The sequence below is a fragment of the Engystomops pustulosus genome, chromosome 1 (assembly GCF_040894005.1).
Source record: "Engystomops pustulosus chromosome 1, aEngPut4.maternal, whole genome shotgun sequence".
In the NCBI taxonomy this organism is placed as follows: domain Eukaryota; kingdom Metazoa; phylum Chordata; class Amphibia; order Anura; family Leptodactylidae; genus Engystomops; species Engystomops pustulosus.
Window position 1 is genome coordinate 68653604 of NC_092411.1, and position 27178 is coordinate 68680781.

At 42.2% G+C, this 27178-nt stretch overlaps 1 protein-coding gene across 1 annotated transcript; it reads right to left on the reverse strand.

Moving 5' to 3' along the window:
- On the reverse strand, positions 1–27178 carry RHOF (ras homolog family member F, filopodia associated). The gene is made up of 5 exons (XM_072143588.1): positions 26896–27178; positions 12156–12243; positions 4614–4723; positions 2282–2416; positions 1–610 (listed from the first exon to the last, which is right to left on the reverse strand). The coding sequence occupies exons 1-5, from the start codon at positions 27037–27039 to the stop codon at positions 443–445; spliced, it is 645 nt and encodes a 214-aa protein (XP_071999689.1). The 5' UTR covers positions 27040–27178; the 3' UTR covers positions 1–442.

Sequence of the window (27178 nt, forward strand, 5' to 3'; positions counted from 1 at the left end):
TTTACATTGAGGTAAATTTACTTCGTCCTCATATGAAATTATACATTTTGATATCACTTGGTCAATAATATCCTCAGATCTTAAAGAACCATATAAAACATTTAGAATTAGTTTCTTCAGCTGAAGACTTCATAATTTTCAAACCAATTCTTCTGGGTAATGTGATGCATATGTGAAACTTGATGAGGTCAGGAATGGATGCTTGATCCTGATGATGAAAGCCGCACCCCCTTGTCCATTAGTATGCAGGGTGAAATAGATGGGGTTTGCGCTGTCACTTTCCACCAACAGACTTGGCAGATACAATAAGCGTCTCCTCGTATTTGGATAGTAAAAGTAAAATGGAATTTATTTACAATAAAACAGTCCAGGTCCATTATAAAATATAGTCCAGCGAAGTGTCATGATGAGGCAGACTAGAAGTTCATACTATACAATGGCTTTAGAGAAGGAGGCAGCTTTTCTTCTTCTTTCTCATCCTCTGTTCCCTCTTCATACCATTCAGAGCTATTAACGTGGCTTCTCTAAAAACATTATCTACATTTTCCTGAAACTTGGCTGAACACTCCAGGTACTCCTCCGCTTGTATACTTTTACATGTTGCTTCACCCTTTATAGAGGGGGAAAAAATGATTACTAATATTGCAATCACTGTAAATGTACAGTACATGTATAATATTGTATTACAAAAACCAGTCTGCATTATGGAAATCTGATTTGAGCCACGTTCCTTGTTTCTGGCTAAAACATTGCTTGAGGTGTAGTGGCTACAAGCTCTGGTCCTCATACAGATGTCCTGTCAATGCAGGTATTGTAGGGGTAAGCCTTCCCCCCCACTGATAGAAGAAGCACCACAGAGACATGCTGCCAGACCATTACGGCTTCTGGATTCAGGTAAAGCAATATGACTAAGACACAGAAAAATATTGGGGGTCATTTACCAAGGGGCCGATTCGCGTTTTCCCGATGTGTTACCCGAATATTTCCGATTTGCGCCGATTTCCCCAGAATTGCCCCGGGATTTTGGCGCACGCGATCGGATTGTGGCGCATCGGCGCTGGCATGCACGCGTCGGAAATCGGGGGGCATGGCCGAACGAAAACCCCATGGATTCGGAAAAACCGCCGCATTTAAAACAAAAAATCTGTAGCGGAGCTTGCACTTACCTTCACTCAGCCCGAGCCCGTGAACTCCAGCGCGTTCCGTTGCTTTTCAGCGCAGCCACCTGTTGGACGGCGGAGGAACTACCTTAATAAATGCCGGCCGGACCCGAATACAGGGCAGAGAACGCGCCGCTGGATCGCGAATGGACCGGGTAAGTAAATCTGCCCCATTGTGGTCTTATACCTTCAATAGCCCCTGTCTGGATCACCACCAGCAGGCTTAAAATTATGTGTTTCGCGGCTGCACCGTGCCGGGAAAGACAGGAAAAATGTGCACCTAAAGGAGCGTGTTACTGCTTTGTCAGAGTTTGTGCAGGGGCACCAGATTAATAAATAAAATTAGGACTGTGCTGGGACAGGCTTTTTAAAAATATTGGGGCAGATTTACTTACCCGGTCCGGCCAGGATTCACTAAGGTAGTTCCCCGAGGCCCGCCGAAATGCACTCAAGTTCACGGGCCTATTCCTAGTGAAGGTAAGTGCAAGTCCCGCTACACTTTTTTTTTTTTTTTTTTTTAATCCGGCGGTTTTTCCGAATCCGTCGGGTTTTCGTTCGGCCACGCCCCCCATTTCCGTCGCGTGCATGCCAGCGCTGATGCGCCACAAACCGATCGCGTGCGCCAAAATCCCGGGGCAAATCGGAAATATTCGGGTAACACGCCGGGAAACCGCGAATTGGGCCCTTAGTAAATGACCCCCACTGTGTACTCCCCTCCTCCAGCACCGTGGTCTGTCTGAACCGTGCCCCTTACACCATCTCACAGCGCCCTACAATGCTGAGAGATAGGGATGGATGGGAGTGGCTGGCCATATCGGGGCACGGATCCGATGGACAGGAGCGTGGGACATCGCCAGAGGAGGCGAATACACATTTATTATTTTTAAATAAAAAGCCAGCCCCTGCCCGGCCCCAATATATTTATTAATCCCTGATAACCCCTTTAATTAAGACCATGCACATAATACTAACTGCACTAGTCTTGATAAATGTGGGTCAAACTGTTCATTTATATCCAGCCTCCTTAGAGTGTGCCATCTATTGTGCACAATTCTTCACCAAGTCTCCTGTAATATGTAATGAAAATCTATATTTTTGCACTTTGTACGGTATTATATTACCTGGAAATACGTAACTGGTTCCTGCTGCGAGGTTTTCAGCTTTCGCAGCCGCTCTTTATCCATACGCAGATCTGTTTTACATCCAATCAGCACAATGGGCACCCCTCTACAGAAATGATGTACTTCAGGAAACCACTGCACAGGGAGATACATATTAGAAATTATCATCCTGGAAAGCAGCAGCATAGGAATATACAAGGTGGATTTTCATTTATAAAAGGCTGGGAAATGGTCCCATCTCAGATAATAAAACCTATAGCAGCTATAATCTGCTGACAAGACCAGGCACTGGTGAGGTAGGTTTTGAAATCCTTATCTATACAGTGAGGCAAATCTGCATCCGGTCTAGTTATCTAGAAAAGGCTTGTGCTTGGAGGACCATGCTACGTTACATAGCCAGAGATGATTATTTAGTCATCCATTTATAGCTGTATGCTTAGATATGCATTAATAGAAGTAGACTGTGTGTCATATCTGGCAAACCCTGGTCAAAGTTCTACCTATAGAAAATTGCATTCTGCATACCATACTGATGTCTCCACATTACACACCCTTATACTTATCAGTATTTACATTGATAAGCACTGCACACCAACAACTGTACACTTAATAATAACCCCTGATGATCCATCTTCTGTAATGTATCTAAAAATAGCTGCATAGTCCAATAATCCATGTATGTTCCTCATCTCGCCTGTCCAAGTGGCCGATAGAGTGCAGGGACATGGGGACAGGTTGGCATGACAAGCTGGCAGAAGTTGCTGGGGTTCGGACCCACCGCGGCACAGGAGACCCTCCTGCTAAGTTTTTCATATAGTTGTACAACCCCTCAGTGTAAGAATAGTGGGGCACGACACACTGGAGATGGTCGGGAAGTCATTGACCTCCTACATACCAGTCTATCCATGTACAACTATTTATTAGAGTGATAAGCTGCAGAGGAAATGTCTAGACAGATGATCAGCACGTTTCTTGCTAGACACTGAAAAGATATTTATTCAAGGACTTAAAGGAAATCAACCATCAAAATCAAGCATGATAAACCAGATCAAGGAACCATGACTATGGTTCTTCTTATATTGGTTATCTATGGCCTCCTTCCTTCTAAAATAAACTTTTAAAATGATGCTATTGACTTCTACTCATTGCCTATAACAACCAATCAAAGCTCAGAGCTCATATTAATGACCTGTGGCAGAATAGCAACCAATCACGGCTCAGCTTCCAACTGCCACAGCAACAGCCAATGGCTCCTGTATATGGTGCTTGAAAATGGGGGTGAAAATTTCAACTGAAAACCGAGTCTATGACGTTCCCCAAGTCACAGAGTGCGGTTGTGCAAAATTTGGTAACTGTAAACGGGACGGTACAGATTCATTTAGCAGACATACACACACTTAGCTCTATAGATTAGATGATGTACAGACTTATTTCCCTGATATGCAGCAGAGCTGACAGTTGGCTCAATCCCCACCATAGTGATCAGTCCGTGGCACAGCATTCATCACTGCCGTGATCATGGACTGAGCATGGAGTAATATGAAACAGCCCTTAGTTTGGGGAGCAGTATATTAGTTACTTTACCAATATTTTAATTTCTGCAAAGTGAAGCCGCCTGTTTTTTACCTCATCAGCCGGACATTCCTGTCCATACAATGGCTGCAGATGGACGGTCATGTGTTATCTTTCTGTCCATGATCAATTGCCCTGCCAGGACCTTGATTCTGGCTGATGAGGTAAAACACAGGAGGCTTCACTTTACATATCAAGAAAGCAGTGCAGAAATATTAACAGATGTATATTGGAAAATTACCTAAATCCTGCCCCCCACACTTAGGGCTCTTTCACATTAGTGTTCATGATTCAGTGATTTCCACGGATGCCTCACAAAGCCATTGATTTCTATGGGCGCTCTCACACTGGCTTGTATTTTCACTGATCAGTTGTCCGCAGAAAAAAAAAATGATGAAACGCGTCTTATTTTGTTTTTTCATGGATGCGAATAGCTGAAGGCAATAAAAGTCTATGGGTCTGCAAAAAAAAACTGATTTTCACTCGTGAGCTTGAAAAAACAGGTGTGATGTTTTCAAAGCAATGTTAAACCTTCCGTTTTTTTGCGGACACAGAGACAAAACGGAAGTAAAAACTGAGACAAAGCGGATTTGTCAATGCACACACCAACGCCAATGTGAAAGAGCTCTACAGATACAATACAAAAAACATGATGTCCACCACTTTAAGGGTTAAGGGCCCTTGTTTGCAATGCTGCACCACAGGAGAGGAGACACAGCACCTAGACACAAAAATGGATAGAACTGTACTAGAAACTCACCTTTATTAAAACATTGTCAAAGCTTGTGGGATTTGTAACGTCAAAACAAATTAAAACCAAATTTACATCTTGATAAGAAAGAGGACGCAGTCTGTCATAATCTTCCTGTCCTGTAATAGAAGGGGACACGGGTTATTGCACATAACAGGACAGAGAGATGCCTACTACACTGCACCGGCCAGCTGCAGATTTTTAGGCTTCAGATCTATGGTGCATTATGGCGAAAAGGGATCTCCTGACAACATAAACCACAGAACTAAGTTCATTACTTTCACCACAGCCGACACTGCCACGGGTTGTGTGTGTGCGGGCAGATGCACAAGAAAACATTTTTTACAATTTTTTAATACTGTGTTCTTTGAACAGCAGCAAAGGGTTCATATTTTCATACAGGCTTTGTCTTGGTACCATGGACACATGAGGATTGTACACCAGATGCACACAGAATGTTACACCAAATTCTTTCATTTTTTTTTAACATTTGGAGATAAACCGGAGGATTACGGAGTTAGGTTGTATCCCTACACGATAACCTATCTTTGAGAGCATCAAAGACAAAAGAAAGCATTTTCCAGGAGGTGTCCTGTTTAACCTTCGGGCACCCACAAAAGCCTACAGCATAGTTTACTGCTAATGGCAGGTTACATATCCCCCCACCCTGACGGGCCTTGTGTAATTACCACTCTGGTGCACAATGTCCTTCAAGGTTCCTGCTTCACAGATGTAGAGGAATTTTAAGCACTACTTATACTGAAGCCCTTACAGTCTGAATAACAATAAGTCAGTGCTGTGCAGATATGGAAAAGTTACAGATTGTGTCACACAGTGCGAGTAAAAAATGGTAACCCAAGGACATTTATACATCCCTGTCATATCCGAATAACCACAATATTTTCAAGTGATGGTGTCTTTGCTTTTGACAGCTGCATGTAAGCCCCCTTACACCACACTCACAGCAGCTGGAACATCCATGTGAACGCTGACAAACAGAACTGAACTGACAAGCAGCAAGACGTCCCAGACAGCACAGCCTGTGACCGTGATGCTTGTTGAAAACATCACACTCCACAGGATAGGGTATAACTTCCTAATCAATGAAGATCCAACATCTGGGTCCCCCACCGATTAAAGAGAATGATCCCTCTAATGTGGGAGCCGCTGGCCAAGCATGCGCCCCAGTGCTCCATTAAGTTTTATGGGATTGGCCGTGCGCAGCAATCTTCAGCCTCTCCCATATAATCGAATAGAGCAGCAGGGTGTATTCTGGACCAGCAGCTCCACTCATTACTAAATGCTAGGGAGGGGGGGGGGGGTCCTAGCTCTCTTACCCTCACTGAGTTGGAAGCTTTCCCCTATCTATTCACATTACATGATTCACAGTTCATACTTCCTTCACTACATTAAGCATCTCCTAAAACTCATTTACACAAAACACAACTTTTTTTTCTATTGCCGCCCTCTGAATAACTTCCTGAAAAATCACACGTTAATGTAAATGTCTGTTGTTACAGGGTCAGTGTTAGGCTGGGATGCCCGAGCAATTTCTGAAATTTCAGATTTCTTTCACTAGTAGCTTGTGCCCTAGCTATCATTCTGGGTGCCCATCAGTAATTTGCTGCTTGGCTCTTCTTGCCTTGAACATGGGAATAAAAGTCCACACACAACAGTTGGCTTGTAGGACTCCTATTGGCGATGGGGCCGGGGGGGTTTGAATGTGGGAGTAAACCGGAAGACCTGGAGGAAACCCACGCAAATTTGGGTCAGAAAAGTTGCACGTTAACCTCATTAGTCCAATGGAAGTTATATGGAGGCGGCCAAAATTGTGGAAGATCTTGTTTGTCAAATTTTTGTAATTCTGTGACAAAGAATGTACATGTATACCAACTCCTCCCCAAGTCTAAGGCTTAATATAGCACAGGGTGGGGCACGTCTGCCACACATCCAGCAATTACCACTTCTACACAAAAGACGGTAATCCACTGCCAAACCCATTCATAACTCGCCAGCATCTTATGTTATATTAGGAAAGAAGCTTAATTCATCTGAATGCAGTGATGCAAGGCAGCTATGCGTCAGGTACAGAGGACTTACATACTGAAAAGCACCAGGGGTGTCATTTTTAAGTAAACTTTGAATACCTTGACATCAGTCTATTTGCAGGAATAATGTATTCATCACTACACGTAGTCACGGAGGCCAGTGATTGGCTGTAGCCAACATGTAAATGGGGATTAATATCATTGCTGGAAATAGAGACTGGCAGAAGGAGCAGAACTTATAAACAAGCTCAACCTCCCTGACTGCATACTTATGGTATAAAATACCTAGACGGATAGCTAGAACAGCTAGATGTTATGCCTCTCAATAGCCGTGTGAAGCTGTGCTTTTATCATGCATTTGATAAAAGAAGGGAAAAAACAAATCCAATTATCCAGATACCAAGAAAAGAATGCATGAAAGAAAAGCAGAGTGTGACATAGACAGATATACAAAGCTGTGTTTACACAAGGGCCCATATTACTGAATTGTGCAGGTCATGTAGAAAATAGCAGGACAGGAACACACACAGTCTAATGTGCCTTCTACCTACTGAATAACTGGAGCTGAACATGAGAATGAACTATGAAAAGTATCCACCATTCACTCCATATCTGTGATAAGATAACACGTACAGATGTTAAGTACCAGTCCAGCACCTCGCTCCTGTGGTCTACCATTGATCTTAAGGGCACATCAGCACTGCAACGGTGCGAGATTTAAGGTTAGTTTTATATTATTTTATCACATATTCTGCTCTTGCACAACACAGCTAAAAAGAAGACATAAAATTGCAGTACAACTATGGAAGCTCTTGGCAACGGTTCTGCTGTAGTTACAGTTTTATCCAGTTATAAATTGGACTGGTAATTGTATAATTAGACTCTTGGGTGATCACAAAGCAAGACAACGTGGAATTTACAGAGAATGGGTGATCTCATGTGCTACGACCAGTATGACAACACCATACTCAAGAATCAACTAACTATAGTGATATTGTATCCTGACATATTGACACTAGTAGTCATCAGATGGATTAATGTAGAGGGGTAAATGCTGGAAACTCTGTGCCCTTAGAGGCTTAGTCACTCCAGGTTTCTGCTTTTGAGTGGAATGATACATGATCATGACATTGTTAATTCTAAAATGTAAAGACCAAAGTCCTTCTTTGCCCTAAATGCAGTTAGATCTTAGTTATTGTGAGCCAAAATCTGGAGTTGTCAAACATGAGGACCAGGTGGCACGTCCTTCCATTAAACCTTCTGTGTAGCGGCCTCGCAATAAATGAGAACAGCCTGTTAATTTTTTATATACAGGCAGTCCCCAGGTTACGTACAAGATAGGTTCTTAAGGTTTGTACTTAAGTTAAATTGTCGGAACTGTATGTTTTATAATTGTAACTATAAGCAAAATTCCTAGTGTCAATTGCATTTTCTGAATTTTTTGCTGTCATTAGAAGAAGGATTATCGATAAAAGACAGGATTATGGATATTAAAGGATTACACAGCAATATAGAGTACAATGGTATTTATCTTCCCATCATTTGTGAGAACAAATATGCACAATGTTGTGAAAGGAATTGTTCAGTAGTAACAAGAGCTTGCAGAGTTGCAAGAAACATTTTGCAAGCCCTTGCCACACTCATCAAGTTGACCATATACTTCCTGAAGCACAGGGAGGAAGCATATTGCTACGTAATGATGGTCTGTGTGCTGTCAGCCTCAGAGGCACAACTCAGTGTAAGCCGCATGCGTATCATGGTTTTATATTGACCACCACACACAAAGCAACATCTGCAACAGATAAAGTTGTTTAGGTAGAATCAGAATGTGTACAAAGTAAAGGGTTAAAATATGCTAAATTAAGTAAGATGGTAGTCATATGTATATAGACCCTTTCCATTTGAGCTATTGGGGATTCACTATTAACCAGTCCTCGATCAGTCTCCAGCTTCCCCCAGTGATAAAAGTGTTCACACAGAGATCAGATGATCAATTTGGTATATCTTTAATGCCAGTTTCAAAAAGACACTTTAGCTGTATTTTAAGGAGCTCTTTGTGCATATTTTAAAGATAACCTGTCATCATGGCCCCCCGTATGTCCCCGAACAGAATAGTGTGCACATTTCCAGATTGTTTCTATAAAATACAACTGGCCTTTTCTGATAAAAAGAAAAGTTAGATGAAAGATCACCTTTCACTCTGCAGAGCAGTGTCCCATGGGAGTGGTCATGGGTCTATTTAAAATTAAAATATAAGCCCACATCCCTCCTATTTGAAATAGACGCATGACGGTGGGACATTTCCTGCAGGTGGGGGGAACCACTCCATACTAGCCACTCCACACTTTGGCAACGTGCGCACTATTCTCTATGGGTACATGAGAGAGCCAGAAAAAGGGCTCCTGATGACAGGTTCCCTTTAATAAGAAACTCAATACATGAATTAGCATGTTTTTTTTCATTTTCAATTTAAAACAAAGTCCATTGTTAAATACTGGAAAATAGTTAATACTTACCCCATGTGTGGGTATTTTGATAAGATCACTCTAAGAGTAGAATGGGCAACTTACAAAGTGCCAAAAAAGAACCAAAGGATAATGGCAATAGACTGTGTGCACAGAAGAACACCACAAAGGAAGCCAGTGCTGTACAAAAAGAATAAAGAGCATTGCTGTCCATCTCAAGTTTACTAAAGAACACTACCTAGACCAGTGATGGGGAACTTATTTTTTTTTTCAAAGGGCCATCAAGGCAATTTAAACAATAACTTATTGCTTACTGCTTTGTCAAATCTTTCAATCGAATTGGCGTCCTGAGGACATCAATACAGTAGAAAGAGGAGAAATTCAGATTATTATTGCAGCTTCCTTCCAGGGTCCCCTGTACAGGAACAATTGCAGGGCCCATAGCAGGAGCTCAAATTATAATCCAGCCTTGTCCACATCTTCTCAGTCCCAGGCAGCCAAAGATGGGTTGCTTAAAAATAGTAGTGAGTGCACAATGTCCTGTGTGGCCTTGGAGTGCAGGAGGAGACTATGGGTCCTGTCTTATGAACTCTATGCTGAAGACCTTGGTGCCCACAGAGAGGGCTCTAAGTGCACCCATGCCATAGGTTCGCCACCACTAACCTAGACATTCCATAATTCTTTCTGGAAAATGTTCTATGGGCAAAAAGTTAAACATTTGCAGGTACATACAACAGGGGTGGGGGGGGTGGGGGGGAGAATTGCGACCATTTTGGTGGAGTTGTAATTAAGTGGATCGACGCCGGAAATACATTATAAATTGTTACCCTTTGTTCACTGCAGTATCTACTGAATATTTTTTTTTTCATAAAAATTCGGGGAAATTACGGACAGCCATATAAACGTCTGTTCTAATCCTGATCTTAAGATGTAGGCTTTTAGTTGAGGTGAATATGGATGGACTTTTTGCTGATACGTAGTAGTGAATGTCTCAATAAACTGTATACAAATCAATTGCCCAGTATTGCTGCTTTACATTTTAGTTTGCTTTTTCACTGAGCTCATGTTTGTATTGCTTTTAGTTGAAATGAATGTGACTGCACATTATGTACATGCTCAGTAGTGAAGCTCCTCCACTACAGATCAGATGGGAAGAAATGTCTGCACTAATCTTAGAACTGCTAGAGTATTTACAAAGTAAATTCCTTTCAATGTGTTTTACAAGACAGTTATAACTTTCATGTGAAAAGAGTGAAACAGAAGAGAAAAGGATAACATGTACGAGATGGTAACAGCTGCCTCAGCATAAACTATTGTGGCATTAAAACCACTCACAGAGGCAAGTGCAGAATACACAGATCAGTGTTTAGACAGATCAGTGTTTAGAGTAATGTTTCTGCATTTTTTATATACATCTTGACCTACTTGCTAGTAACACTGAGTGTATTGTTACACCCTCTAATTGAAGGAAATGTCAGGGACAAAATACTGACTAGACAAGTCAGGTCACAAATGAAAAATCAGTGGAAAAGCCCAGAATTACAGCATTGACCTCAATAAGCAATAAGGAGGAATGATTCTCTACATTTATCCCTGCAATAATGAAAAAAAGTTCCTTATTCCTTATAGGATATCGTCAAACAGCTCTAGACACTGTCCCCCAAGTGGTTGGCGGCTGATGAACAGATATTGTGCACGACCCAATAAAAACTTCAGGAAAGACCCAAACCAGAAAACCCTAACAATTCAAATATAGTAGCAACTCATAGGCGAATAAGTCAACGGTCCAATAGTTTCCAATAAAGTCACTATATAGGGGTCACAAGAAGATTATTAATAGCAGTAATAATGACCTAGTACATTGACCAGCAGCAGCGCTGACAAGAGCTGAACATCAGAAAGATAAGAGCTGCATCAGCAGTGGAAAGCAATAGCAAGTCATTGAAGATTTCGATGCTTTAGGCCGAGAATAACTCAACTCTCAGGAGGAGACATGTTATGAATTGTATAAGTGATCCAGAACCCTGGCCACTAATGTTTCCAAATCATATTATTAGATAAGTGCTCGCCAGGGATGGGAAGCTCCCGGAGGTAACACATTCCTGACACATCTTCACAGAAATGTAATTATCTGTTCATCTCTCTTTGATACGGATCTGTTCCCAGCTATGGTGATAACTCATTCCTACATAAACAGCAGACATTCTAAAGAGATACCTGCAGACACTTCACTTCGCTCAAGGTACCAATGACAATGGGGGAGGGGGGTCTATCTGCACTCTAAGTGCATTATCCACATTTTATTCTGTGCAGATTTTCATGTGGAAATTCAGCTGCGTATTACGGTAGCATTAAAGAAAATGTTATTTGAAAAGAGCAAAATATTCACAATGCACTTTATTCCATGCAATGTTGAAAATAAAAAGTCACTTTTCTGCCACAGCTTTGCATTTGTTAGTGTGCTTTAGGAGGTCTGTGTGAAAGTCTGCAAGAAATCTTAACAAAATCTACAAACAAACTTTGTATTGTTGTAAATTTTTTTCAGGAAATACGTCATCATTTGATCACTAATTTTGTGTGGATCTACAACGGGTTTTCAACACGTCTATTCCTCTATGCCAGTGGTTCTCAACCTTTCTAATGCTGTGACCCCGCAATACAGTTCCTCATGTTGCGGTGACCCCAAACCATGTACAAGAATATTGTATTCGTGCCAAAAAAATGCAATAAAATCGTGGCTCCCATGACTTTAGGCGACCCCTGTGTTTTGGTCGTTCGACCCCCGCCGGGGTCCCGACCCACAGGTTGAGAACCACTGCTCTATGCAGTTAACCTAGAAGTGGTCCAGAACAGAGGGAGGAATTAATGACTACACACACGTCATGTACAGTAACATTTGTGTTGTGACTAGGTGGTTACTTTAAATGTGTACACACTGGAGAATATGTATAATAAAAATATTAATTTCATATATTATATATATATATATATTTACAATTTCATAATTATTAGAAATAAGTAATAAAAAAATGATTTACCTGCTGTGTCATACAGATGCAGACAGAATTCCTTGTTTCCAATTGTGATGCTTGTAGTATATTTTTCAAAAACAGACGGAGCATAATGCTGTTAAAATGAAACACAATATCCAAACCTTCATTAATATTCGAGAAATAAAAATCACAAAATATAAAAGAAATACAATTGAATGTTACAACATCCTTTTTGTGCTGGCATTTAGCTCCTCCCAGGATAGCAGGGTTATGCCCCCCCCCAATGGCTGTAGAGGGTGCATGCAGAGGGCAAAATGTTCCATATTTTGGTGGTCTTTCCCTAGGGCAGAGCACCTCTTGTTTAGGGGTTTAAACCTTATTCACTGTCACAGGAAACAATAGGAAAGATGTATTGATGTGTTGGTCTTTAGACCCAGATAATCAAAATCCTCCCACTTCGCTTCAAAAAGGGCCATGGTTTTCTTGGTGTTGAAACTCTGACATAATATATGTACTAAAAAGTGGCAGAGAGTAATCCAAATGAAAAACGGTATCTAGCAGAATAGAAACCGGCACTCGGTAATGTACCTCATTGGAAAACAAGCCAGCGGAGGTAAGGTCACTCTAGATAAATGTCCCCCATTTTGTCCGATGCTGGATGATTAATCGGGTGCAGTGCAAGACTGGAGGGTTGTACTTTGCACCTCCTATTAGTTGGTCTAGTTTTATTGCTCCACAATATTGAGTTTTCTGCCGCACAGGCTGTTTTCTGTCCAGTCATGAGGAGTAGTAAAATGGTATAAAACCTTCAGTAAATTCCCTCCAATATTCTGGCAGACAGATTGATACATCTCCCACCCATCTCTGCAGGTATTTCCCGGACCTCAAGCTGCTTCTTTTTCACCTTTTTTTTTGGCTACTAAGCAAACTATAGCTGCAGCTTGGAAGGAGCCTGGTCTTGGCTTTCTGAGGTCCAGAGTTGAATAAACTGGTATATGGTCAATAAGAAACTCACCTCTGTTCTCAATTATTAAATAATCAGCTAAAGTTTTATTGTTGTGGGACTATGCTCACTCCTCCTGCAGTGCAGACACTTATTTCCGCAGGGTAGCAGAGGAGTGTTAGATCATTAGGGGTCTGACCTATGACCATACTGCAGAAGCACACTGGTGCTACATCCACATGGAGGACGCAGGTCTACCTTTCTCTTGGTTCCTTGTTATCCCCTATCCATAGACATCAGGACAAGCCCTTGCAATAAGCCCTTCAAGCAGGGATGGTTTTAGGTAGTTTTAGTGGGGCCCTGGGCAAAACTAAAAGTTGGGCCCCAAAATAAAAATAATTTATGAACAGTCACATTCAGTAATAACACAATGCACAATAATAACACTTTGTAGTTTACAAACTACAAACTAAATTTTATAGAAGATAAATAGATGATAGGTAGATTGATGATTGAAGATAAATATGAAAGATTATCTAGATCAGTGGTTCTCAACCTGTGGGTCGGGACCCCAGCGGGGGTCGAATGACCAAAACCGGGGGTCGCCTAAAGCCATCGGAGCCGAAATTTTACTGTGTTTTTACTGCGAGTTGCATGGTTTGGGGTCACCACAGCATGAGGAACTGTATTGCGGGGTCACAGCATTAGAAAGGTTGAGAACCACTGATCTAGATAGATAAAAGATAGGTTTATAGATGTATAAATATAAAGTAGATTATATATAAATAGCTATATAAATGATAAAAGATAGATATGAGAGATCGATAGATACAGTAGAAGAGATAGAAGATTGATCGACTTATAGATAGGAAGATTAAAGATAGATAGATAATTGGACAAAAAGCTAGATTGATACAGATATAGATAGGAATAATTATAGGAGATAGATTATAAGCATCTTCACCTGGGCATTCAACCAATGGGTATTACAAGAGCAATACATCCTCTGCCCCCAAAAGTCCACATGCAGGGGGCCCCTTTAGGACTGGGGGCCCTGGGTAAATGCCCAGCTTGCCACCCCCTAATGCCGGCCCTGCCTTCAAGTCCAGCCCACAAAACTTTTTTTTAGTGTTTTCCCAGTCCTTGCAGCATGCACAGCATACTCCTGTAAACGTATAAGCCTTTGTGTACACAAACAACAGGACAACTGTATCTGAATAATATTTGAATGCCTCTCTGTAATGCTTTTAAAAAAGCATCTCAAATGCCAAATGTGACAAATGCTTGCGTTTTGGAAAGTGTAGGAAGTTAAATGTTATCACCTGTCAATTATGACAACTTCGACTTTATAGCCAAAAGATAATACTAGACTGACACTAGCATCAGGCCTCATCCAATCCTCTGAAAATACACTCACCGGCCACTTTATTAGGTACACCTGTCCAACTGCTCGTTAACACTTAGTTTCTAATCAGCCAATCACATGGCGGCAACTCAGTGCATTTAGGCATGTAGACATGGTCAAGACAATCTCCTGCAGTTCAAACCGAGCATCAGTATGGGGAAGAAAGGTGACCTGAGTGCCTTTGAACGTGCCATGGTTGTTGGTGCCAGAAGGGCTGGTCTGAGTATTTCAGAAACTGCTGATCTACTGGGATTTTCACACACAACCATCTCTAGGGTTTACAGAGAATGGACCGAAAAAGAAAAAACATCCAGTGAGCGGCAGTTCTGTGGGCGGAAATGCCTTGTTGATGCCAGAGGTCAGAGGAGAATGGGCAGACTGGTTCGAGCTGATAGAAAGGCAACAGTGACTCAAATCGCCACCCGTTACAACCAAGGTAGGCAGAAGAGCATCTATGAACGCACAGTACGTCGAACTTTGAGGCAGATGGGCTACAGCAGCAGAAGACCACACCGGGTGCCACTCCTTTCAGCTAAGAACAGGAAACTGAGGCTACAATTTGCACAAGCTCATCGAAATTGGACAGTAGAAGATTGGAAAAACGTTGCCTGGTCTGAGGAGTCTCGATTTCTGCTGCGACATTCGGATGGTAGGGTCAGAATTTGGCGTCAACAACATGAAAGCATGGATCCATTCTGCCTTGTATCAACGGTTCAGGCTGGTGGTGGTGGTGTCATGGTGTGGGGAATATTTTCTTGCCACTCTTTGGGCCCCTTGGTGCCAATTGAGCATCGTTGCAACGCCACAGCCTACCTGAGTATTGTTGCTGACCATGTCCATCCCTTTATGACCACAATGCACCCAACATCTGATGGCTACTTTCAGCAGGATAATGCGCCATGTCATAAAGCTGGAATCATCTCAGACTAGTTTCTTGAACATGACAATGAGTTCACTGTACTCAAATGGCCTCCACAGTCACCAGATCTCAATCCAATAGAGCATCTTTGGGATGTGGTAGAACGGGAGATTCGCATCACGCATGTGCAGCCAACAAATCTGCGGCAACTGTGTGATGCCATCATGTCAATATGGACCAAAATCTCTTGAGGAATGCTTCCAGCAGTTGAATCTATGCCACGAAGAATTGAAGCAGTTCTGAAGGCAAAAGGGGGTCCAACCCGTTACTAGCAGGGTGTACCTAATAAAGTGGCCGGTGAGTGTAAAGTTGTGCAAGGAAGATCCAATTCTAAATGATTCTAAGTGATTAGGAAATTCACAACAATAACCACATGAAAACAAGACACACCAACATCAACGATACATAAAGAATCTCATCCCATATGAAACATGTTCTGTTGTTCTACATGCAAATAGACACAACACAGTTGTTCAGTTTGCTTTGGACTGAAGAGGTTTTAATTCAAGTACATTCAAGTCTTTTCAAATATGTCAATAAGGATGACTTGCCCCCAAGCGCCTCCCTCCTACACTGTTTTCACAGAGACATATACAATAATATAAGTCACAAAGATTTGTTGTAGCATCAGATTAGTGGGAGTTATTGAGAGAAGGAAGGTAAAGAAAATGCAGATAGCACTACTTTAGGGTCCCACAGCATAGTGCAGAACAGAAGGATCCATTGAGCTTTTGGAGGACAGATTTTAATGACATTGTTTTAAGGTGCCATTATGCATTTGTAAAGTACCAGAACAATGACAGCACCCCCACCCCCGACTTCCCTGAATGATCCTATTTTGGAAACTAAACCACCGAGAGAATTTATCAAGGGTTATATAGAGATTTTTACCACCACAGATGTTTTATAGAAAGTAATTACATTATTAAGTGAAAATCTTTTTCCAAAAAACCTATTTTTAGAAGGGATTAAAGAAGAAAGTGCACCTATAGTTTGTTACGTAGTTCACTGCTGTTTGTTGTTATTCGGGCTCGGAAGGAAGGGGGGGGGTCTATTGGCTTTTGGAGGGCAGATTTTGCTGGAACTAATTTTACACAAAAAACACAAAAACACAAAAAAACTGGGAAAACCTATTGACTCGAGTATAAGCCTCGGGTGGGAAATGCTTTGGTCACAGCTTCCAATCAGTATAAACCTGACCAGCCCCCTTGTCCCCCAGTATATAGCCAGCCTGCCTGTCGGCCGGCCCCCTGCCCACCGGTGCATAGCCTGCCGGCCCCCTGCCCACCGGTGCATAGCCTGCCGGCCCCCTGCCCACCGGTGCATGGACCCGAGCATGCCAAGCCTTTAAAAAAAAAAAAAAAAAAAGAAAATTAACATTGAACTCACCTTCCCAACACCCCCGCAGGTCCTCCTCTTGCTTGGGGTGCTTTGGCTCGTCTTCGGGTACTTGTGCGCAGCTGGCACACACAATGATGTCAGCCACTTGCCGACACCATTGTGTGTATGCCACCGGCATTGTGAAGACGAGCCAGAGGTCCCGAAGTAAAAAGAGGACCTGCGGGGCGTCAGAAAGGTGAGTACAGAGTTCATTTTTTTGGAAGACTACAATATAAGCAGTTCAGCACAATTTACGTACTATATAATATACGGTTCTATTTTGCATTGGCTAAGCCCCTGAGATAGTAGAACAGTGAAAATATTGAAAGAGTGCACTAATTTTGAAAACTAGACCTCTCAAGGAATATAGTAACACTATAGTAAAGCTATATTTACCCTTTATTAGCTTTTTGGGGGAGAAAAAAAAAATTAGTTTTTTTTTTTTATGTTTTTGTGTTTTATACCCCAAATAGCATAGATAACATGTTAATTATGTTCTATGGGTCACTACAATTACGTCGATATCCCATTTATTTACAAGTGTATAAGCGAGTATATGTGAAGAAAAACCTCGCATTGGCTAATACACGAGTCAATTGAAAAAAATAAAACTTATATACTCCCCCTCCAGCGCCCCAATGCTGGTCAATGCTCCCGATCCTCGGTGCGGCTCCTCTTCAGTCTTCTCTCTGCTGTATTAGCCGGAGAGACAAGTTCACACGATCTGCCGGCTAATACAGCAGAGAGAAGACCGAAGAGGAGCTGCCAGAAGCCAGCTGGCTGTATACTACATGGGGGCGGGCAGGCTGGCTGTATACTACATGGGGGCGGGCAGGCTGGCTGTATACTACATGGGGGCGGGCAGGCTGGCTATATACTGGGAGACTGTGACCAATGCATTTCCCACCCTCGGCTTATACTCGAGTCAATAGGTTTTCCCAGTTTTTGGTGGTAAAATTAAGAGTCTTGGCTTATACTCGAGTATATACAGTAGTTTGTTATACTAGTTTACTAAAATCCCTTTGCATTGCCATCTTCTATTTTCTGTTAGTTGAGCTGTTTTAGGGCTTATTTTTTGCAAGATGAGTTGTACTTATTATTGGTGTAACAATGGGATACATATGACTTTTTGATAATTTTGAATCAAAATTGAATCGAATACATAATAGTGCCTTACAAGAGGTCACGGCATAACATATGCCCCTCACAGGGGGATCTCATAGAAGTGATGCATAGCCAGCTACTGTATCAAACAAACTGAACAAGTAAATGGGGATGGGGGGGTGAATGGGGGAGGCAAAGGGTTGGTGAGAGTTGGATAAACCTGAGAATGGAGTTCATACAAGGTCAGCATAGGTGATCGCTAATGATGAGAGTGGTAACAAGCATACGTATTGGTGAGCCATGTGTAATCTACCAGTGTCATTAGGGAGACAAAGCCAGAGCCCTCTCAAGGGTAGATGAACCCTGTACAGCAATCCATGGGTTCCAAATACTTTCAAATATAGTGTATCCGTCTTGGTCGCCTCTATCCCCTCAAATAACATCAATAAGTTTACTCTGTTTTTTACATCGTTAAAAGGAAAGATCCGCGTTTATATGGATTCTAGTCCCTAATGATAAAAACCGATTCAAACGATGAGCTTTATTTTTCACCCTCGCTGTTTTATCCCCTAGAAGGAGAACAGCTGGGCTTACTGGGGTAGCATTACACAATACAGAGCGGATAAGGGTCTTAACGCTGTTCCACAGGAAGGCCTTGAAAAATAGAACATTTTCTTTCCCACTTTCTGTCCCCCTTAGATCATCAGATCTCTTGTTCAAATTAATACAATGTCATACTGATATATGTCAGTGTATTATAACAGTCACATGCATAGGCTGACCCTGGCACTGCTTGGTGGCAGTTAGACTTGGCATTGGACCCCAGGGTTGCAGTGGAGACGATTGGCACCCCTGTACCCGGTGAGGGGTTGCTAATCAGCGGGTGTAGAGGTGGGTTAGCCCATGAGGCTAAAGTGTCAAACAGCCATGATTGCGACTATCACATACAGCCAGACGGATCGTGCTGCTTCTCATGACATTGGGGAATGTCATAGTGCATTAAGGGGTTAATATAAAATCTGTACTGTATTTACTATGTTGCATCACAAACGCGCTTTTTATATACAGCTCCCACTCCCGACTGTAACTTTAACAGTAGATATCTCCGGTTCTGTTATTCCGGTTCTGTTACACCTAGAAACACAATCCAGATGGAATAATAAAAGAGAGATTATGCTTTTAAAATCACTACAATATTTCTATAAACGGTTGACGTGTTATCCCACCCCCCTGCCTGTCAGCTGAAGGCAGAATGGAGAAGGGGCTACATCGGGGAGCAACTTCTTTCTGCTTTTCAGGTCCAGTAGATGACAACTCTCCTGACATTTGTCTCTTACGGAGAATTCAACAGGGAATTGTTCTGTGTTACAAAAAGGTGACTGTAAACTTAAATTAGACACCAGTGGATCAGTGCTGGTACCTTTACATCACCAACTTCAGACAAGTCTAACAGAATACATGTATGGGAGTCACATCCCACCACCTTTAATATAAGCAGTCATGCAGTAGATGTAATAAGCCAACTACATTGACAAAGAAACCAAGACTAAAGGCCACAAGCGTTTCCGTTGCTAGGGCTGATGAGAAGACAGAACAAGCTTTGTGTGAAAACTTTAGAAACATTGTTGGTTTCATTTCCATTTTAACAATCAGGCGCTAGCAATTAGGTCAACCCTATATTCAGTTAACCAGGACTCAACCCTTGAGCAAGAGGATAGAAATAAAACATCAAATTGGTTGTTATTTAGATTTTTAAAAGAATTTGGCATTTCTGAACTGGGGATAGAACTCTATGCTGAGCAGTTTGAAGGGGCGATGGGATGGTGCACAATACATTGCACTGATACTACAAATACAACCGGACTGGGGAAGCACGATGGCTTAATGGTTAGCATTACATCCTTGCAGCGCTGGGTACCTGCGTTCAAGTCCCAGGGTCAACATCTGCAAAGAGTTTGTATGTTCTCTCAGTGTTTGCGTGGGTTTCCTCCGGGTCCTCCGGTTTCCTCTCACACTCCAAATCATACTGGTAGGTTAATTAGATTGTGAGCCCCATGGGGACAGGGACGGATTTGGCAATCTGTGCAGCGCTACGTAATTTGTGTGCGCTATATAAAAACAAAAGCTCAGAACAACTGTTATCGTACGGCGTTAGATTTCGTTACTGACATTTCTGGTTGTTCGACAAATATTGCCTATGGCGTGGGAAGATGAGCTCAGAAGCTGCCTATGTATGAGCATCACTGTACACATCAGTACATGAAGAGACAACTTCTGTGGTCACAGCCACCGGCAGTCACAGGAAGCTCTGCTAGAATGGCGTCATTTCAGAAGAAGAAGGCCTTATGGTTGAGCATTGCAGGAGACCACACTAAGTAAAATATGAAACCCCTTTGATACAATACTGTAACCTGTAATGTCAGCCTGGTGCTCTTTATCTGATGCAGTTTTCCAGTAAAAAAAAAATTCACATTGCTTTACATCATTAGCAACTAGACAACTAGTAGGTCACAGGGAATACCTTATACAAGTGGTGACGTACCTTCGGCACGGGTGCCAGAGGTGGCACTCAGAGCCCTCTCTATGGGCACCTGTGCCATCACCCCAACACAGAGTTTGCCAGACAGGACTCAAGGCCTCTTGCAGTCCCAGGCAGCCCAGAACCCTAGAACGAAGCTACAATGATAATCCAAACTTAATCTCCTTATTTCTACTGTATTGGTGTCCTCAGCTGCCTATACAATATAAACATGTAACAGAGCGGGAATAATAAGTTACTGTTTTAATTGACGAATCGGCACTTTGCGGGAAAAAAAAATGTGGGTTTCGGCATCTAAAAGGTTTGCCATCACTGCCTTATACATTTTCAAAGGGAAAGAACACCTCTTACAAAAACTTGGTATAATAATTTTTTCACCGTTACCAGTGATCTTGCTCACTAACACACTCTGCTCTGGAAATCTGAGTGACATCACTGAATGCCTCTGACAGGGATTTATCGGCCAGTTACTGTGACAGCCCAATCCTGCCGATGGCACTGTGGGAGAGTGTGTAGTGCCAAGAGGGCAGAAGGGTCCTCCACTGCTGCAGCCACGGCGTTAGAGACCATGTGATCAAAGCAACAGCGGCCTACACTAAATTAGTGGGCTCTGGTCACATGACCTTTCATCTGAGCTGCAGTAGTGAAGGAAGATGATGAAGGGAGGAACTAAGTGTCAGGTGGATTAATTAGCGTGTGGCTTTTTTGTGGGAACAAATTTGCCAGTACAAGCATCTATGATTCAGTTTGTGGCTGCTTTATTCAGATTCCTGGTTGTTAATTGAGTGGGGGACAGAAACCTCGTATGTTATAGACCAGGTTACATTATGGGAATCAGATTTCTTTGCAGAGAAGAACCTCCTCTAACAATTGAGGTCCGGGCGTATCACACACAGGGCCGTGGAAACTACAGGTATGTATGAGCCCATAGAACACATGGAGATATCTGGATAGCACACAGTCCAAAACAACAGATGTGCAAATGAGTCCAAATTTAGCTGTCAGGGCCATCTCCAGACCTCTGCACTGTAGGCCAAAGTGCACTCTCTGCTCTGCGCTCCCAGTCTCTCTCACTCCACAGCGGCAATCCCTGTACATATTGCACTCCCTGAGCGGGTTACATAAGCATTGTATGTACTGTCATATAAATATTATCAAATTATACACCATAACTCATATATTTATGCCTAAATAATCTATTCAGCTGTACAATTCTGACTAAAACACTTATGATATATAGGGTAACTTTACATATCACATAAGTATTCAATGAAGCAGTGCGTTATGCAACAAGACATTAGAGTCTGAAAAGGAAATGATTTGTATTGTCTACAATTTGTCAACCAAACCTGCTTCACAGGTTCACTGCAATACGCATAGTCCCAATGTCACAAGTATCAACAACCCGCCCCCTGCATCTTAAGCTACAGTGAATAGGTTACCACTAGAAGTGACCGCACCAGACACAGAAAGCTCAGATATTTGCATTCTTCTAATTCTTATTTGTATAACTGATACTGGAAGCTCCAGCACTCCAAAACATCAATGAGTACAAGTGGTGATAAGAATCTTATCTCCAGCAACACTGAACTTTGCTTCTTACCAATCTCATTTAGTAAATTACGCAGTCCATGCAAATATGTCATTGTTCTTAAACAATGAGCCTGCATTAGATGCAACATGTTGCACCAAAACATCATTTGCCTCACTCAATGGGGAATTTAAGAGTCCCAACCCCAAGACACAGAGGTTCCATTCATCTACTAGATCACCGCTGAACCATAGTCTGAAAACCTTGGCGGCTCGGTTGTATCTCCCAGCATCCCCAAATCTTGACTTCTCATGTCCCAGGAATGTCAGTGCCAATAAATAGCAGTCAAAACTTAAAGGGAACCCATCACAAGCTTTTACAGCACTAAACTAGCAGCACAGAATACAGACATACAGGTAGTCAGACTTAACTAGGAATTCAATCTTTATCTGCAGATCACAATCCCAACTCCTGTCTCTCTGGTTCTGCACTACAATCCTGATGAGATTGGAAAGATGAGATAAGCATTGTTCTTCTATCTGCATATACAGTAATGGCACAGCACAATGCCAGCTCTCCTATTATGTATTGGGGTGGGGAAGAACGGACTCTCCTTATGGAGACTTTGCCAATTCAGGCCACCTTGTAGGAGTGTGGACTGATGCTCCACTAGAGGATTCTGGGAAATATGCAAATACATTTTCCAAAATGGGATAAGGAAAACATTGCTTCTTAGCTACGTTGTTAGGCAGCCCTTTTAACAACAAGCATGATTTACAGGAAGCCTTATGACATGATGCAGGAATAAAGCCACACCAGTATATCCATTCCAGAAGGAACAGATTCCCAGCTGTGGACAACTCTGTTTTGATGTAGTCGCATCAGTACAGTGTAGAGAACTGGTTTAGTTGAGTGAAAAGCTTTTGACTAGGGTCAGGAGGTAAGAGTACCAGTACTAGTACCCTTAAAGGGAACCTGTAACCGATGTTTGAAAAAATTAAGTTGCGGGCATGTTCCCATAGAGACCTTAAGGGCAACCTTTCTTCATCTAATAAAATCTCTGCTCAGAAAAGGAAAAAATTAACATTGATTCTCTGCTTGGTATCCAGGCAGAGAGTCTAGCGAGTCGAGGTGGGTGTATACACGCGTGCGAGTCTAAGGCTTACTTACACCTACGTCATCCGGCTGTCGGATGAATTATCACACAAATGCCTATGGCTGCCATGTGCTGTGTCGGCGCATGCGTGGCTTTACTGTTTCCTGCTTCCGCGCATGGCTGTCGTAGCGCATGGCGGCCCACAACTTAAATTTTTTCAAACAGCGGTGACAGGTTCCCTATAACCTGTATATATGGGTACACAAAAGTCTCACTACTCCATTCCAGTATAAATGGTTTTCCCAGGGGTAATGGGGCCCACCTATGTTATCTTTGTACTTGTCTTGCTAGATATTTTTTCCTGGTTACTGCTACTTGTAAAGTGGGCAATTCCAATAAAAAGCATGCTAAGGAATGTAAGCAATCCAATAGAGAACATTCACAAAAGGCTAACCTACACATACATAAAATGAGGGTGGCAGGTTCAAAGCAAGCTTCATATCTGCTGTTGTAACCAACAAGAAAAGACACAACCTACAATTATCCATCATGCTGGGAAATATGAAAGGAAAAGCACATAAAGCACCTCTGTAGAAAAGCCGCGCTTGCCGTTCTGACAATGCCAGGCTTTTTGGAAGAAGCAGAGTCCCGGTTGTGAGCCATGTGCTGCGTACAGCCCTCCATGTGCAGAATGTAGTACGATGCTAAACCTACACTGCTGGAAATGTATATTTAAGACATTCCTGAGGAAGGAAAAGAAGGAGCTAAATTGCAGTGTTCTCCCAAATACCAATAATTCTCTAGGTGTTAGGCTGTGCCTTGCCGCTAGCAAAAGCCATGCCCTGTTTAACTCTTTCTATGACATGCCCTATAAAATTTCTCTAAAGGTCAGTGCAGCTACTAGAGGGGTGTCTTTTAGAGAAGACTGCATGACCTAGATAAAGCTATAGCTTGTAATTTAGTAACAAAAACAAGAAGACAGTCATATTGTGCCACCACAAACATCTTTATACATTATGTTCTCTCAAAGAAATTTGTCATTTATTTTTCCTTCTGTGAATCACGTTCTTTGCCAGCACAGAGCAATTCAATCGAGTTGCTTTCTCCATTTAAACAGAACCTCAGTGAGATTTGGGACACTAAAGCAACTATAGGTCTTTGAGTACCCAAGGCTTAGCATCCCAAATTGAATTCTCTCCATGGCCACTATAACAAACCTTTATACTTACCTAGAGAGTAGTCCAATAGGGCATATTTCTCCCTGCAAAGTGATTCACTGAAACCGGAATAGTACATCATGGCTTTAAGTGCCAACCCTATCGCACATGCACAGTAAAGCTAAGGCATTTTACTGCACCTTTACTGACAAAAGCTCCATATCAAGCATACAAGTATTTTATGGTGGGCACAGAGAGAAAAACGAATGGGTGATTTGTGACACTAAACCACCAGTCCATAAGGCCCAAACCACCCTGACAGGTTCCCTTTAAACTAGAGGACCTGCGTGAATAGCCAACACTCCCTGGCATTCTGGAACTCTGGGTGTGCGTTCACATGTGGCGTTTGCAATGCATTTACAAATTCAATGCAAATGCCAGGGGGCTCGGCCTGTTTGCATCTGTGTTTCCAGTAAAATGCAGATGTGATTGAGCTGAGCCCCGCCCCCGGCATTTACATTGTGTTTGGAAAATAAATGCAAACGCCACATGTGAACGCACCCTGATAGAAATAAATAGAGATATGGATTGCTTACTTCAACTAAAGAAAGTCTGGGTTGAGGAAGAAGTTTTGGGGACCAGAATTAGGACCTACATATATCTATTATAGTATGCACAAAGGATATGGCATATATGTCCCAGATGGGTGCAAAAAAAAAAAAACAAAAAAAAACAATGTCAATCGTCACAATCCATTGGCATTGGCACATGCTTGATATGCTCTGCGCAGTGTAATATATAGAATTCATGAAAATCTCATACCCACATTGTGGATACGACTTTTATCTGTGGATTTATGATCATGTAATTTAATGCTGCAGATCCTGATGTAGAATTGAAATCTTGCAATGCAAAGTTTGAGCTCCAACCTCTGTCACAGCAAGAATGCAGCATAAGGGTAAATTCAGAAGAACGTATGCTCACCCGAGCTGTAGTGGTGAGACAACGTGTGCTCACCATAACATGAGCGGGCTCCGGTCAATGGGGTCCGATATCGGTTCTCATTATGTTTGTCTGAATGACCCCTAAAATGTACCAAAAACAACTTATCGATTATGTACCAACTATGTACATGTCAAAACTGCAATTAATCACTAGTCTCAGCGTAGCAGACATGCCAGCATTGCCATTGAGGCCAGTACATTCTCCATCAGTCATTTGTGCATAGATATGTCTTTATTGGGGTCCAGGTAACAGAGACCAATAAGGATCATGACAGCCGTGACAGATACCAGAGGAGTATAGATTTGTTTTTGCTTTAAATGACATTCCCTGCCCTTTGGAATTTTAAAAAGGTTTTTCCACTTTTTGTCAACCTTAAAAATTGGGAAATGCACCAAGATTGTCACAGCTCCAGCATCTGAAAAAAAACACCGGTAGCTGAATGACGACTAAACCCAAAGACTTTCTACCATGGAATCAGGGAAGTGGAAGGGAAAATTTTGCTCCAAAAACCTGCGGATGATGTCTGTTTTATGCATGGCCAGCACACGGCTGCACAAGATACAATGCTTTTTAATGTATCTGTAAGGCTTTACATAAATGGACCTTGTGACAGATTCATTAGCAAGTAGAATGCTTGCTATAGTTTTATATACAATATACAGCTATATATAGGGTCAGCACTGTTATATAGTGTGTAGTGACATACTATAGGAGACCACACACAGCCATATAAATACACACATATACGTCTAGTGACGTGCTATGGTCAGCACTGTTATATAGTGTGTAGTGACATACTATAGGACAGTGATGGCAAACCTTTTAGACACTGAGTGCCCAAACTACAACCAAAACCCACATATTTTTCGCAAAGTGCCAATGTGACAATTTAAGCAGTAACTTATTACTACTACTCTTTCACGGATTTAAATTGTGTAGGCACCTGAGGACGCCAATATAGTAGAAAGAAGGAGAATAAGTTTGGATTATCATTGTAGCTTCCTTCTGGGGTCCTGGGCTGCCTCGGACTGCAAGAGGCCTTAAGTCCTGTGTGGCAAACTCTACCCTTGGGTGATGGCAAGGGTGCCCATATAGAGGGCTCTGAGTGCCACCTCTGGCACCCGTGCTATAGGTTCGCCACCACTGCTATAGGAGATAACATACAGCCATATACATACACACATATACTGTCTAGTGACGTGCTATAGTTTTATATACAATGTACAGCTATATATATATATGGGTCAGCACTGTTATATAGGGTGTAATGACATACAGCCATATACATACACACATATACTGTCTAGTGACGTGCTATAGTTTTATATACAATGTACAGCTATATATATATATATATATATATGGGTCAGCACTGTTATATAGGGTGTAGTGACATACAGCCATATACATACACACATATACTGTCTAGTGATGTGCTATAGTTTTATATTCAATGTACAGCTATGTATATATATATATATATATATATATATATATATATATATATATATATGGGTCAGCACTGTTATATAGGGTGTAATGACATACAGCCATATACATACACACATATACTGTCTAGTGACGTGCTATAGTTTTATATATAATATACAGCTGCTGACACAGGACATGGCCTTTGCCGGCAGCACCTCAGCGATGCACAGATACCAGGAGCCATGTATTACTGGCAGTGCCAGGCTAGTACCCACCTCAGGGAAGGAGCCCTTGGCATAGACCATAAGTAGAGAAGTTTTCCCGCAGCCTCCATCTCCCACTATGACGATTTTGACCTCTTTCTTGCCCTTGTCGTGGCTCTTGCCATTGCTGACAGTCCCGTTGGGTTGTTGTGTCATTATCGCTGGTGCTCAGTCCATGAGCCGGAGCTCACTCGCTCGTGTTCACACTGGGGCAGCGCGCCGCAGCTTCTCCCCGCTCTCTACAAGCCAAGGCTGAGCGAGCAGTACAGCCGCCAGTGATTGGCTGCGAGAGGTG